Raw genomic sequence first — 13,607 nt, 5'->3', positions numbered from 1 at the left:
TATGTAGAGTGACTTACACAGCTAGTATTGTGTTACATGCTAAACAGACTACATTACTCAAGGATACAAGGGCAGTGCTCCATCTGAGAATCAAACCTGCAACCTCTTCCAAGACCAGTTCCCCAACCTACTTGTGGTGTAAAGTGAACAGATACAACAGAGCTAGCTGCTTGCAACTGTTTTTTAACCAGGATTGCTATAGAAATAAAAGAAGAAAAACAAAGCAAACAATCGATACAACTGTTCCCTTAGGATATGCACTGGGAAGGAGGAAATCTCCATTCTCTTTTCTGAAGATGGCTCCATAAAGTTTGATTGGCAACCCCCACCAGATAACGAGATGCTCAAATTACAGCGGTCACAAAAAGGTTGAGAAACAACTACAGATCGTTTCTGCGATTGCATGCGCCAAGCCTGCCCCCTTGTGGTCACATTGGAGAATAACCACCTAAGTGGTACAGACAATAGTATAGGTTGAAACCTGTGTACAAAGCACGATTTCACCATGTGGAAGTGGCAAGTTTTACACATGATAGATTTGAGTCTGACACTAAACCCATGGGAGAAATGCACCTGAACAGCAAGTTATAGACAAAAGAAAACCCTGTACTATTGTGTGCAATAAAAACTGGACTAGTAACCAGAAAGACCAAAGATTTGGCTCCTTTACAAAAATCTCACCCACAACTACCTCTGTAGCCCACTTCATATATTTGGCTCTTTGTACTGGTTAGAAGACAGTCAACCTAGATAAAGTCATGGGCAAAGCAAATTACCAATGCAGAATGACTACTGAAGACACGGGCCGATATTATACCAACAACGTATCCAGAAACTGTTAATAGTTGGGCCTGCATCGAGTTAGGAGGGTCAGAACTACATAGGTGGGCATTCACATAAATGGGTTGGGCCATGATTCTATTCAGGTGGCCAAATTAACAGTGCAAATTGACTAATGGAGATATGGGCCTATATTACACAATCTAATCCAAATACAGTATAGCCAGCAAAAGAAACGACCCATCAGCTATGATTTTAGAAATACTAACATGAATAAGCCCTAGATGTCCAAAATGAAAAATGAACAAATCAGTAATATTGCAAAGAACACTGCGCACCAAATTTAGAAAAAGGAATGAAGGAACAACATACACGTTCAAATAAAATTCTTATAGAACTGTGCTTCTCAACATTTTATTGGTCTTGCATTCCCACATACAGGAACCAACAGTGGCAAACAGTGACTTTATCCGTACAAATAAGAACAGTTTCATCTTGATTGTCCTGGGCCACGTAACCCAAAAACTCCACCGCAGTTCCAGCTACCCTGTTTATAAATCTTACAGCCTTTCACGGGGGGAATGCTGGTTACGTCATTTATCCACCAAAAAGAATGGCTATAGTGAGTGGGCACAACGCGGCACTGTATAGAAAAGATATTCAAGCCAGGACAACTCCACACTTTAACCGTGCTTACAAAACGCTTGAAGCCAGGCGCCTCCAGTCCTCCAATGTTTGCTACATGCTGTCGGCCTTGAATTCGGTCACGCGAACAAGGTTGCCAGATTAGCTGTCCTTACACATGCTAATCAAAAAATATCCTAGTCATCCACATACTCCTACACATTTTCTTATGATACAAACCTCCAGTTTAAAAAAAAAAAAAAAAAAATTTTAATGTTGGGAAGGCAGCTTCCGAAATCTGGCAACCCTGAATAAAAGGGCCGAGCGCGATCTCCGAACTAGCATAGCGCGTCGCAGCAACGGTCCCCGTGAGCACAGATAAAAGTAACGCCGATAAACAGTAATAGAGCCAGACTTACAAAGGAACTATTTAAGACAGACAGAAGGAATTAGCAAGCGAGAGACAAGTATAATCGTATTTGGAAGACGTGTACACTGGCATGATGATTTTTGGCACGCATAAATATTTGGTTAGCGATACATCAAAACGATACACCCACGTACATTAGTTAAGTCTTGCACCTCGGTTGCACTGAAGTAAACTGCAGTATCCGACACTGAAGAGTGAACAAAGAACACAGATTTTTTTTGGGGGGACAGTTGGGACAATTACCATAACATGCTAATATGTCCTTTAGTTACAAATTAGGCACATTAAACTGTACACTGCAAATCCGTACCAGGTAATTAAACTAGATTTATCCTCAATAAAATAAAATGTAAATAAAAAAATAAACCATATTACAATATTGTATTTTCATCTAAGCCTCAAGTGCATATTTACTAATATTCAAGATTATTAAACAGATCTGCTATTTACACAAGGTGTTCTAATACAACCTCAGCTGAACATGGAGATCCTTGAAAAACGGGCATACAGGTGGTGTTGTTCCTCAGCGAACATAAACATTTCTCATTCCAAAAAGTGATAAAACTGAAATGTATGAGGTGAAAATATCTGTCTTAAATGCACTGATGTCTGAGGAGTTTCTGCTTTGAGTAAAGATTAAACTGCACCCCAAAACTGTTCTTTTTCCCCCTCAAGGAGAGATATAACTGCTCATTTATAATCTACTCACGAGATATCAGGGAAATAACAGGGTCATTATATTCAGTTGAGTCCACAGGTTGAGTCCAAGGGTGAAGGAAATTAATTCCATTTTACAGCAGTAAAATTAAAACTCACACCATAAGAAGTCTATTTTTAACTCAATATGAAATTTAAACAACCTTTCATGCAGGTACTAAATCATGTTACAACTCAACTGCAGTTGTTTGACTGTTTGCAATCTTGGGTATAACAAGAAGACAATGGTATTTGTATAAGTTCATATCTAATTACATGACCTTATTTAGAGATTGGACTACGATGTAATAAAATGGGCAGCATGCTGAAATATTTAATTTGAAATAAACAGTAGTGATGCTGACCACCCAACCTGAGATATGAAAAAAAAAAAAAAAAAAACATAATTCTTCTCATGAAAGCTACTTTTGCCAGGCTTTGCAACAGCATGTGAACATGCAACAGCATGACAGACACAACAGCTTTAACAATCACAAAGTAAAAACATAAAACGGTGTGATTACTACAATGAAAAGAACATATTTAATAACTGCTTCCACAGCAAACATAATAAATTTTGTCCGTTAGCATCACTTCCATCACAGGACGGAGGGCAGTGCTGGTATCCCTGGAAACAGGTACGTCGCAGTGTTGACCAGCTGCCGTTGGGGGTTAAAGGTGTGCAGTTACCAGCACAGATCCTGTAGCCTCGTCAGACGCTGAGCTCAGTGTTATTAACCCTTTAAAGGTAGTCAGATCACAAATATGCACTTAGAATGTTCTTAACTGAACGTTCTACTGCTGGGGCAGAATTTTTCAAAATTAACCCTTTGACATAAGAGTTCTAGAACTCTGTTGGTTACAGTGAAAGGATCAACCTTGACTTGTTTTTGCCTCCGTCAATGAAACTACATCCTTAATTCTGAAAAACAACGCAGTACCAACGGACGTCCTGTACTGTAATATCCTACTTAGACCAGGAAACACATTGTTGTCCCCTGTAGGGGACATGAGTCTCTGGTCTTAATCTGAAGAACCATGTATTCTAGTATGTTGACATCAGAGTAGAAGGGACATTCAGTACGAATTATATAAATTATATTTTTCAGAAATATTTTCACAATGTATTAATAAAACCCATGCTATGCCAGTTAATAACAAAGCAAACGTCTCCCTGGGCAAGGTTGTCAGCCAAAACACTACAAAATAACAATGACATTATTCACTATGAGGTGATTTGCATTTCGTTGCGCACAAGGTCTGTACTGTGTGTCAGTACAAGTCGCCGTGTCACCAATGCGCAAAAGCTGCCAGATTCCAGTCTCATCTTCCCTGAAAATTAGATCAGTTTCCAGAGTGACCAACAACGTTTTTTTCTTTTTTTTGTGCTTTAGGGGAGTGGCCTATGGGTTTGGCCAATCAAAACTGACCCTACCAATCCCAGTTGTTGATTGCCATGAACTCAGTTTTCACTCAGGGCAGACGTACAGCAGGCTCACACAGGGCAGAACAGCATCACATTCCCCTTCCCCTTTGTCTTATTCCCACCTCTCCCTAAAAAGACAAATGCGAGCCCAGGCATCTTAAAGGGCCCGTTCGACACCGGGCTGGAGAAAAATTAATTTAAGGAAACAAAAAATATGAGAAATCACTGCACTGTTAATCAGTTACATGGGTGTTCCATGTTCACGAAGGAGCCAAAATGGCCACATTCCCTCCGGCTGTCCTTGTAAAACGGGAAAGTTGTTCCTGACGCCATTACGGCTCAGCAGTTTCCTCAAGGTTGTGTCCTTACCAGGCAGCTCGGCTCCCGGGGGTCCAACCCAGGAAACCCTGACACAGATGACGTGCTTCACAGCATCCGCTGAAAAAAAAGGAGCGTGCCTGTAGGGTTTGGCTGGCGGGGATCAGAGCGCTTCAGACGTCCCTTCCTCCCCAGCCACCTCCTCGGAGGCTGCGGCCATCTTGCGGAACTTCTCCAGCAGGGCCTGGTGGCTGATGGGGGCCATGCCGTTGTCCAGGGGGCAGCCCTCCACCAGGCTGTTCATGGGCGTGGGCGGGACCAGGCCGCATTCCTCCTCCTCTTCCTCTGCGACTCCGCCCGCCCCCCGCCGCCGCGACGCGGAGTACCGTGGCGGCGTCCGGGCGTCCTCGTCCACGCCGGATGAGCGCGAGGAGTCATGGCCATCGTCCGGCTCTTCTTCCTCCACCTCCTCTTCCTCCTCCAGGACCTCGCTGTCCCCGCTCCCTGCGCGCCGAGTTGACCGCTGCTCCCAGTCGCACAGGAAGTCCATGATGATGGGGAGGAGCTTCTTGCGCGAGGCCAGTGTGTTCCCCTGCAGGTAGGCTTTGACGTCCGCGTACGGGCTGCTCATGGGCGACAGGCTCAGACAGGGGTTCTGGGCACGCTCCAACGCTCGACTGACCTACGGCGTGGGGACAGACAGACAGACAGACAGCACATTACACACAACCCCGCTGTTTCACTCGGCTCCATTTCTGGGGCTTTAATATCGTTTTCTTCTCTCTGTATTTTAGATTCTATTTCTACATGCAAAGCATCTCATGGATCTAAACCAGTGGTCTCCAACCCTGGTCCTGGAAAGCTACAGGGTCTGCTGGTTTTTGTTTTCACCTTAAAATCAGCACCCAATTGAGACCAAAGACACCAGCTGAGTTGAGTTAACTGTGTAATCAACTGCTCTAATTGATTCATGAAGTGCAGAATCACTATGAAAACCAGCAGGCCCTGTAGCTCTCCAGGACCATGGTTGGAGACCACTGATCTAAACTAACACTAACTAAAACACGAAAAATAACGCTAACAAAAAATAGAAACAAACTAAAAATAATACTTACTAACACAAACTAAAACTAACACTTACTAACACTAACTAAAACTGACACTAACTCAAACTAACACCAACTAACTAAAACAAAACCTAACATTAACAAAAAATAACATTTACTAACACTAACTAAAACACTGACACTAACTAAAAGTAACACTTACTAACACTAACTAAGACACTAAAACTAATGCTAACTAAAACTAACATCAACTCAAACACTAAAGCTAACACTTACTAAAACTAACACTAACTAAACCTAACACTGAAACTAGATCTAAAATTAACATTAACTAAAACAAACACAAATACTAAAACTGAAACAAACACAAACTAAAATGAACAAATTAAAACTAACACTAACTAAAACTACTCGCTTGATCACTCAATCACTCAGTGACACAGCATCCTTGTTCATCTTCTCACAATTGTACAATCTGGTGTCTAACAACAGCATCTTAAAAAGTACAGCAGACATGCATTTAAATCAGATCTGCTCACAAACTAGCGACTTTAAATCACGTTTGTTTTCTTCCTTTTTATTTTTTTGGGGATGTTTTTAAGCTTCTTCTGTCTTTCTAAGCCTATTCCATCTCGACTGGGACTCTTGCAAAAAAAGAAAAATGATCATAATATAATTAGTATATAACAGTAATTTTCCCACTGTTAGTCAGTGCACTGCTGTTGGCAAAGACTCATAAGCGCTCCACTGAGCCGTTTCATAGTAAACGGATACACAGACCAAGCGATGAATGAGGAAAAGCTGGTCTCGAGAGGGAATCGCTTCATTCACAGCAAGAGCTTAAAACCAACAACCCGTACAAACGTATTTATAAAACCTGACTCGCGAGATGCCACTAATCATCTCTTCACCGCGTTGAGCGATTGAGCGTCTGTCACAAGCGACTAGCGTGCAGTATCCCTAATGAGCGCTGCACAGCCATACGAGACTCTGCTCCGCTCCAACGAAAGGAATGGGCTCGTCATGTCTATTTAAGAAGACGCCCAGCTCGTTCTGCTGAGCCTAAGGGCTGGGGAAAGCTGATAGGGCCGGACACGGCAGGCTTACGTGGTCCTGGCACATGTGCAGCTCAAAATGAACATCAAGCTCCAGTTAGATTATCTTTATTAAGATACAGTGATGTCACTCTCTGGTAATGGGCTCAGATAATGACCCGGGCTGGCCTTTGAATCAACTGCAAAACTTTACTGCTATTCAGAAATTCAACAAAAAAGGTACATGCCTGCCTACCTGATGTCTAGACTTAAAACCACAACTTGGTTCCAGGCCCCAGAATCCAACTTTTTTCCCCTTGAGGGGTTTGAATTGAACATTATGAATGATAGGTACTCAAAAATGAGGAGAGTTAATTCAGTCTCTGTAGGCCAATAAGTTCTTGCTGTCAAGAGAATACTCTTAACGCTCCACAAGGGTCTGTTCTCCAACACAACCAGACAAGACCACACCCAAAAAGAACCAGCCAGTCATTTAATGTGTTCAGGTTGCAGTTCATACCTCCTCCCTGTAGAGGGTGCTAGAGCTGTAGACAGCCACCTGGCGGAAAGGCTCGCTGTTCTCGTTGAAGGAGATTGTCATGGCGACCAGCAGGTCAAAGCAGTGCTTGTGGCAGAATTCACAGAGCTCCTGCTGTAGAAAGCGTCTCTGGAGAAAAGCCTGTGAACAGGGGGGGGGGAGGCAGGATTAAAACCCAACAAACAAACACAACCCGCCCCCCCCACCTGCACACACCTCTCCTCTCTGCCAGCACAAAGTCATTCCCGCTTTGAATTCTGCTGGGGAACAGAACTTTATAAGTGACCAGCTGTGATTTTTTTTCTGATTTGATCAAGGAATGCTAGTTTTCAGACACTACTAATTGGACCCAATGTTCAAAAAAGACAATTTTTTGGAAAAAAAAAAACCCATCCTTGCATGATTTTAACTTCCTCTTGAATTCCATGAAGCTCATAATATTTCTACTGACAATTTTCCTTTTACACACACACACACACACGCGAATGCATGCACACACTATCATCATCGGCGATCACTCGAAGTCGAGTATGATTGTCCTCCTGTTGGTGGGTCTGGTCATTTGTGGGTCTTTAGGTGGCTGTAGAGGCTGATCCTTGATCCACAGGTTCTGTTGCAATGGGGGCATTTGTGGATGGTTGTCATGGTAGTGGTAGTTGGAGGAGCCGTTTTGGTGGTGGATCTCTCCTTTCTTTGTTGCCGATTTTCTTTTGCGGCACGGTGGAGGTCCTTTTCTTGCTGTGCCGTGCCTTCATAGACCATCCTGCTCCACAGGTTTCTTCATAGAGCCACCTCCTCCCAGTTGTTGAGGTTGAAGCGGCACTTTCTCAGGTGGGTTTTGATGTTGTCCTTGTACCACTTTTTCTGTCCCCCTTGGGTGCGTTGCCCTTCCTTCAGTTGACCGTAAAGCATTTGTTTCAGAAGGCGGGTATTTGGCATGCGTATAACGTGGCCCGTCCATCGTAACTGGTGCCGGGTGATGGTTGTGTTGATGCTGGGGATGTTGGCTTCCTCCAAGACGCTGACGTTAGTTCTTCCCAGCTGATCCTAAGGATCTCACAGAGGTATCGCTGGTGGTACTGCTTCAGGGCTTTCATATGTCTGCTGTAGGTGGTCCAGCTTTCAGCCCCATAAAGCAGGGAAGGCAGAATTAGCGCTTGATAGACGAGGAGTTTGGTCTTAGTCTGGATGTCCTAATCCTCAAACACTCTCTTCCTCAGTCTAGAAAAAGCCCCACTGGCACACCGTATACGGTGGTGAATCTCAGCATCAATGACAGCTCTTGTGAAAAGAAGACCTGCAAGGTAGGCAAAGTTTCAGAGCCGCCATTGCCAACTATTGTTGCAGTCATGTGCAGGAGACGCAAGATCTTGAGATACTTGTCTGGGCATCCGATCTTGGAGAGGGCACACCAGAGGGCACACCAGAGGGCAGCCCGGTTCACAGAGTCAAAGGCCTTTGTGAGGTCGATGAATGCCATGTACAGCGGTAGATGTTGTTCCCGACATTTCTCCTGTAGCTGAGGAGCTGTAAAAATTATGTCGGAGGTTCCCCTGGCAGGACGAAAGCCGCATTGCGACTCAGGGAGGATCTCTTCTGACAGTGGTAGTAGTCGGTTGGCTAATATGTGGGTCAGTATTTTCCTGTTGTAGACAAGAGGGACATCCCTCTGTAGTTACCACAGTCCGCCTTATATCCCTTCTTAAAGACTGTGACAATCAGGGCGTCCCTGAGTTTAGCAAGGATTTCCTCCCAAATCTTGCCAAGCAGGTTGTGGATGTGGCAAAAGAGTTCTGGACTGCTTTCTTTAAGGATTTCTGCCGGGATCCCATCAGGTCCAGAGGCCTTGTTATTGCTCAGTTTCCTGATGGCATCCAGGACCTCATTTTTGCTGGGGGGGTCACCCATGTGCTCCATGATGGGTCGCTGAGGTATTTGATGGTTTCCATCTCAACTGTGTTTCGGTGTTTCGATTCAGGAGCTCTTGAAAGTGTTCTCGCCATCTGGAGCACAATGTCCACAATGTCCTTCATCAGGGTTTGTCCGTCTTTGGAGCAGAGGGGATTTAGGCCTAGGTAGCTGGGGTCCATACACAGCCTTGGTGGCATTGAAGTAACCCCTGGTGTCACCTGGTGTCAGCAAGCCCTGATGTCACTTCTGCCACCATTTGTTTTCAGCAGAAGATCTTTCCTTTGATGCATCAGATCAAAAATGTTCTATTTCGGTGTCGTTTTCATCGAACCGGTCCTGATGTTTCCTGGTCTTGTAGCCAATGGTGTCCCTGCTGGTCTCGAGTATTGTGGTCTTCAGAACATTCCAGTGTTCTTCAACACCCTCAGGATACAGTTTTGGGAGTCTCTCACGTAGGATGTTCTGGAGATGTTGCACCTTGTTTACGTCACCCAGGCTTTCGGTGTTGAATTTTGGGCGACTTAGTTTCTTTTGTGTCCTCCTTTTCTGCATTAACCGGATAGTCACTGTAGAATGGATGAGGCGGTGGTCTGTCCAGCAGTCGTCCGTGCAAGTCATGGCCCTGGTGATGTTGACATCTTTGTGATCCCTAGCCCTGACAATCAGATAGTCTATGAGGTTTTGACCTTGTTTCTCAGGCGAAACAAGGTATTAGTGATAACAAGTTCATGTTCAGCACATTTCGATAATAAGAGTTGATATTCCCAACACCCACTTTACCCAAGGTGCCTTTCCAGAGCTTGTGATCCTTACCGACTCTGGCTTTAAAGTCTCCGAGTAGGAGGATATTGTCTTCCTTCGGGATGTCCGATAGAACCCGGTCCAGGGTGGCACAGAAGGTCTCCTTATCTTCGTCCTGTGAGTCCAGGGTTGGTGCATAGGCACTCACAGCAGTGGCCATCTGGTTGTTCGAGAGCCTCAGGCGTAAGGTCATGAGGCGCTAATTGATGCCTACTGGAGATTTGGAGAGGTGGGTGATGAGCCAGGTTTTGATAGCAAATCCCACTCCATGGATTCTGGGTTCATCAGCAGCTTTTCCCTTCCAGAAGAAGGTGTATCCACCTTTCTCCTCCTTCAGTTGCCCCTCCTCGTCCGGGCGGGTTTCGATCTTAAACCTTCTCAGCTCCTTGGCAATGATTGCAGATCTTCTTTCAGGTCGATCGCTGGAGGCACCATCCATAAGTGTTTGCACGTTCCAAGCGTTGGGGGGTCCTTCAGGAAAACGCCTGTGCGTGGAATCTTTTAAAGTGGGGAGACTGGTGGAAGGGGGCCTCCACACAGTCCTTGACATAGAGAAGGCCAGGCCAGAGTCCAATGGCATGGAGACCAAGACAATTGGGGGCCCTTCTTTGCTGCAGCCTTCTTCTGCCTTCGCGACCGTTGTGGCGCTGCTCACAGCTCTACATCCTGACACTGTGATCAGCCCCCATCTTCCGTCCATTCTGCCATTGAGGTCTTGGTTGGACCATGCTTCGTCTGTAGCCTCCCCCTCGACCTTACCACTATGGGTGACCCTGCCAGGAGCATAGCTCCAGACGGCATCGCTCTCAGGTTCTCTGGATAAACACAAGCCTCTCCACCGTGTCAAGGTGGCGATCACCCAGAGAACGCACACACACACACCCACAGACACACGCACGCACACAGCATTAACGACTCTGTAGCTGTGCATCTAAGCACAGCACAATCCAAAGCAGAAAGGGTCCAATGAAACCAGAGAGACTCTTTCCAGGTCCTGGGGAAGCCAGCACACTCACATCCAGGGTCATGTACACCGCACTGATGGCCACCCTCAGATCTCCTCCAGACACTGCCTTCATGTCCTTCAGCAGCATCTGCTCTGTTGTGAAGCCTGTGAAAACACACACACACACACCTGGAATTTAACACTGCTTATGGGGACTCGCTCATCTCCTAAATCTCCCAGACACAGTCTCAAATATTTTCTCAACTCAAACTATTTATTTCTCCCTCTTATTCACACACCCCCCCTAAGGAACACACACACTGTGAACTGTGAACACACTCATAATCCATAGAGAGACACACACACACAACAAAGATGAAGTTTAGCTTGTACCCGAGACGTCAAACTTAGCGTTCTGCAGGGACTGGAAGAGGGGGGTCCGGGGCGGGAGGTCGGGGTAGCGGGACTCCAGCGCGAGGGCATACTGCCTGTCCTTGGGCGTGACCTTCCCCGCCTCGGGCGCCATGTTCACACAGTCCAGGATGATGGAGCCTGCAGGTGCACACACACACACGCGCGCGCGCGCACACACACACACATTACATTACAAACATTTAGCAGACGCTCTTATCCTGAGCAAATATCCAGAGCAACAGCTATTATACAGCTGGATATATACTGAAGGTACTCAAGGATAAGTACCTTGCTCAAGGGTACAACGAACCACCACCTTGCCCATTACACCTCACTGCCACCCTACACTACACACACACCAGTGAGCAGCAGCGAGCCAACGTAGCATAACGGTTAGGTCGAAAGGTCAGGGGTACGTCTCCCAGCAAGGGGTGCTCCTGATATAGCTTTGGGTACAGAACCCAACTTGAATCCCTTCAGAAAATATCCAACTCTAAGAATTGATTGATCGTGAAAAATGTACCAGATAATCCACAAAATGCTAAACCATAACGTAATGTAATGTTGCAGATCGTTTTCAACCGTCATTCTGGTCAGCCGACGAAGGAACTACAAGCAGGCTGGTCGCTTTTTAAAGATAAATCCAACCGACTACCGCTCTGTCAACCAGGGGCATATTTTAAAAAAACATTATTCCCTAAATTAGAATGGTTGAAGCGACTCCTTCACACCATGCTACTGATACTCCCAAACAAACCCACTTCATATGCAAGCATCACATGGTGTTCGGCGACCCTTCAAGCATTCTACTTCAGCTTCTGTTTCTTCTACACACCTGAGACAGAATGTTGCTTCAAGGTGCCTAAATTTAATTTCTATATTAGAAATATTTCCTGAAAACAAGTGCTATTAATTCAGAGAGGAAAAGAAACTACCGTCCATTACAGGCATTTTTAGCAGACGCTCTTATCCAGAGCAACTTACACGACTTTTAACATAGCATTCACATTGCATCAATTTATAAAGCTGGATATATACTAAAGCAATGCAGGTTAAATACCTTGCTCACGGGTACAAGGACAGTATCCCACCTGGGAATCGATCCTGTGACCAACTCCTTACCCATTATACTACACTGCCGTCCAATACTGCTTCAGGTGCCTAAATTTAATGTAACGCGCCATGCCAGTCTAATCTGTCTGTGACACCGAACGCGAGCGAAAGCGGGCCTCAAATCTTACGCCGTGGTTACCGTATAAAATCTGCGCCACCTGTCGGTCCAGAACTTCCGGAGCCTTCTGGACGATGCGCTCAGCGACCAAGGTGGCGCAGGAGCCCACGGTCTCCACAGTTACGGGGCAAGAGGGGGACGGCGCTCTCTCCAGCCGGTGGTGGTCGATTACTTCCACCACTGCCCCCTCTAGGTCACTGTCAGTACTGCAGGTGGGAGAGAAATGTCAATGGTGGGAGAAGCGAATTGTACAGTCTGATTTGGTTCGACCCTGTTCACAGTATTTGTGAAGCAGAGGACCCCGGAGCTAGCGCTTTCACAGTTTAATCACCCCTGCTGGACAGCCTCAATAATCCTGACTATGTTTCAATCCCCACTTCTGGGGGACTCTTATTATTATTATTATCCAGGGCTCCAGACTAACTTTTTACATTGGATGCACTGGTGTACCTAACTTTCTCATTTAGGTGCACCAGCACATAATTTTGATGCACCCAAAATTTTTCATCGGCGCCGCAGTAATACATTTTAAGCATTACCTTTTTTGTCAGTTCCCATACACATTGGTAATTTCTTAACACATTATGTAAATGATTGTAAACAGGAATAAAGGTGCAGATAAATGTTTTTTCTTTATTTAAATCACAGCACAAACAAGAAATCGCAATAACCACAATTGTTTAAAGAATAAACTTAAAAAGTGCTGACAAACTCAAATAAATAAATCAAACTCAAATAACTCAAACAAAAGTGTGCGCTGCTCCCGGAGGAGTACAGAGTGCGTTTTCAAACATACATACCTTATTTTCTTCCCCACCTACATTCAGCGAAGAAGAATATCAGGGTCAGAGCCAATCAGAGGCAGAGTGGGTCTTCACAAAATGCGGGTGGGAAAAACAAATAAAGCTACACACATAACACACACTGTACGATGACGGAGTATTAGGGCCACAATGAGGGGGAGAAAAATTCTGAGATTTCGAGAATAAGGTCGTAACATTACGAGAATAGTTGTAATATTACGAGAACAAAATCATAATATTACGAGAATAAAGTCGTAATTTTACGAGAAAAAAATCATAATATTAAGAGAATAAAATCGTAAAATGTCAAGAAAAAAAGCATAATTTTTATGAAAATATATTACCAGCAACCAACAAAATGGGCGAGAGGACAGTCTAATGGCAGCCTGAGCCTGCAATCTCCTCCAAGTCCGTGTGGTTCTTTCTTCGGAATAGACACAGTTTCTTGCACAATCTTTTCAATGTCCTGATACTTATGATAATGTGGTGCTGATGTACCAAAACATTAAGTATTCAGTTATTTGTGAAACCTATACTAAAGTATAACTTCACAAGATGCTCCAACTTCCTCATTTTAACGCAGGCGGC

General features: G+C 44.8%; 1 protein-coding gene across 4 annotated transcripts in view; it reads right to left on the bottom strand.

Annotated features, from left to right (window-relative positions):
- Positions 1 to 1,161: 1,161 nt before the first annotated feature.
- LOC135261839 (exopolyphosphatase PRUNE1-like) overlaps positions 1,162 to 13,607 on the bottom strand; it is a 28,875-nt gene continuing 16,429 nt past the window's right edge. For all 4 annotated transcript variants that reach the window (XM_064348490.1, XM_064348488.1, XM_064348489.1 and 1 more), the window contains exons 4-8: positions 12,238 to 12,422; positions 10,965 to 11,123; positions 10,642 to 10,736; positions 6,896 to 7,054; positions 1,162 to 4,956 (exon numbers count right to left, since the gene is read on the bottom strand). In XM_064348490.1, the coding sequence (XP_064204560.1) occupies positions 4,438 to 4,956; positions 6,896 to 7,054; positions 10,642 to 10,736; positions 10,965 to 11,123; positions 12,238 to 12,422 (1,117 nt within the window). In that variant the 3' untranslated portion in view covers positions 1,162 to 4,437. The remainder of the gene's footprint in view (positions 4,957 to 6,895; positions 7,055 to 10,641; positions 10,737 to 10,964; positions 11,124 to 12,237; positions 12,423 to 13,607) is intronic.

This window comes from Anguilla rostrata, chromosome 8 (assembly GCF_018555375.3).
Source record: "Anguilla rostrata isolate EN2019 chromosome 8, ASM1855537v3, whole genome shotgun sequence".
Taxonomy (NCBI): Eukaryota; Metazoa; Chordata; class Actinopteri; order Anguilliformes; family Anguillidae; genus Anguilla; species Anguilla rostrata.
Note: the sequence above shows the minus strand (reverse complement) of the source record. Positions and strands in the feature narration are given on the sequence as shown.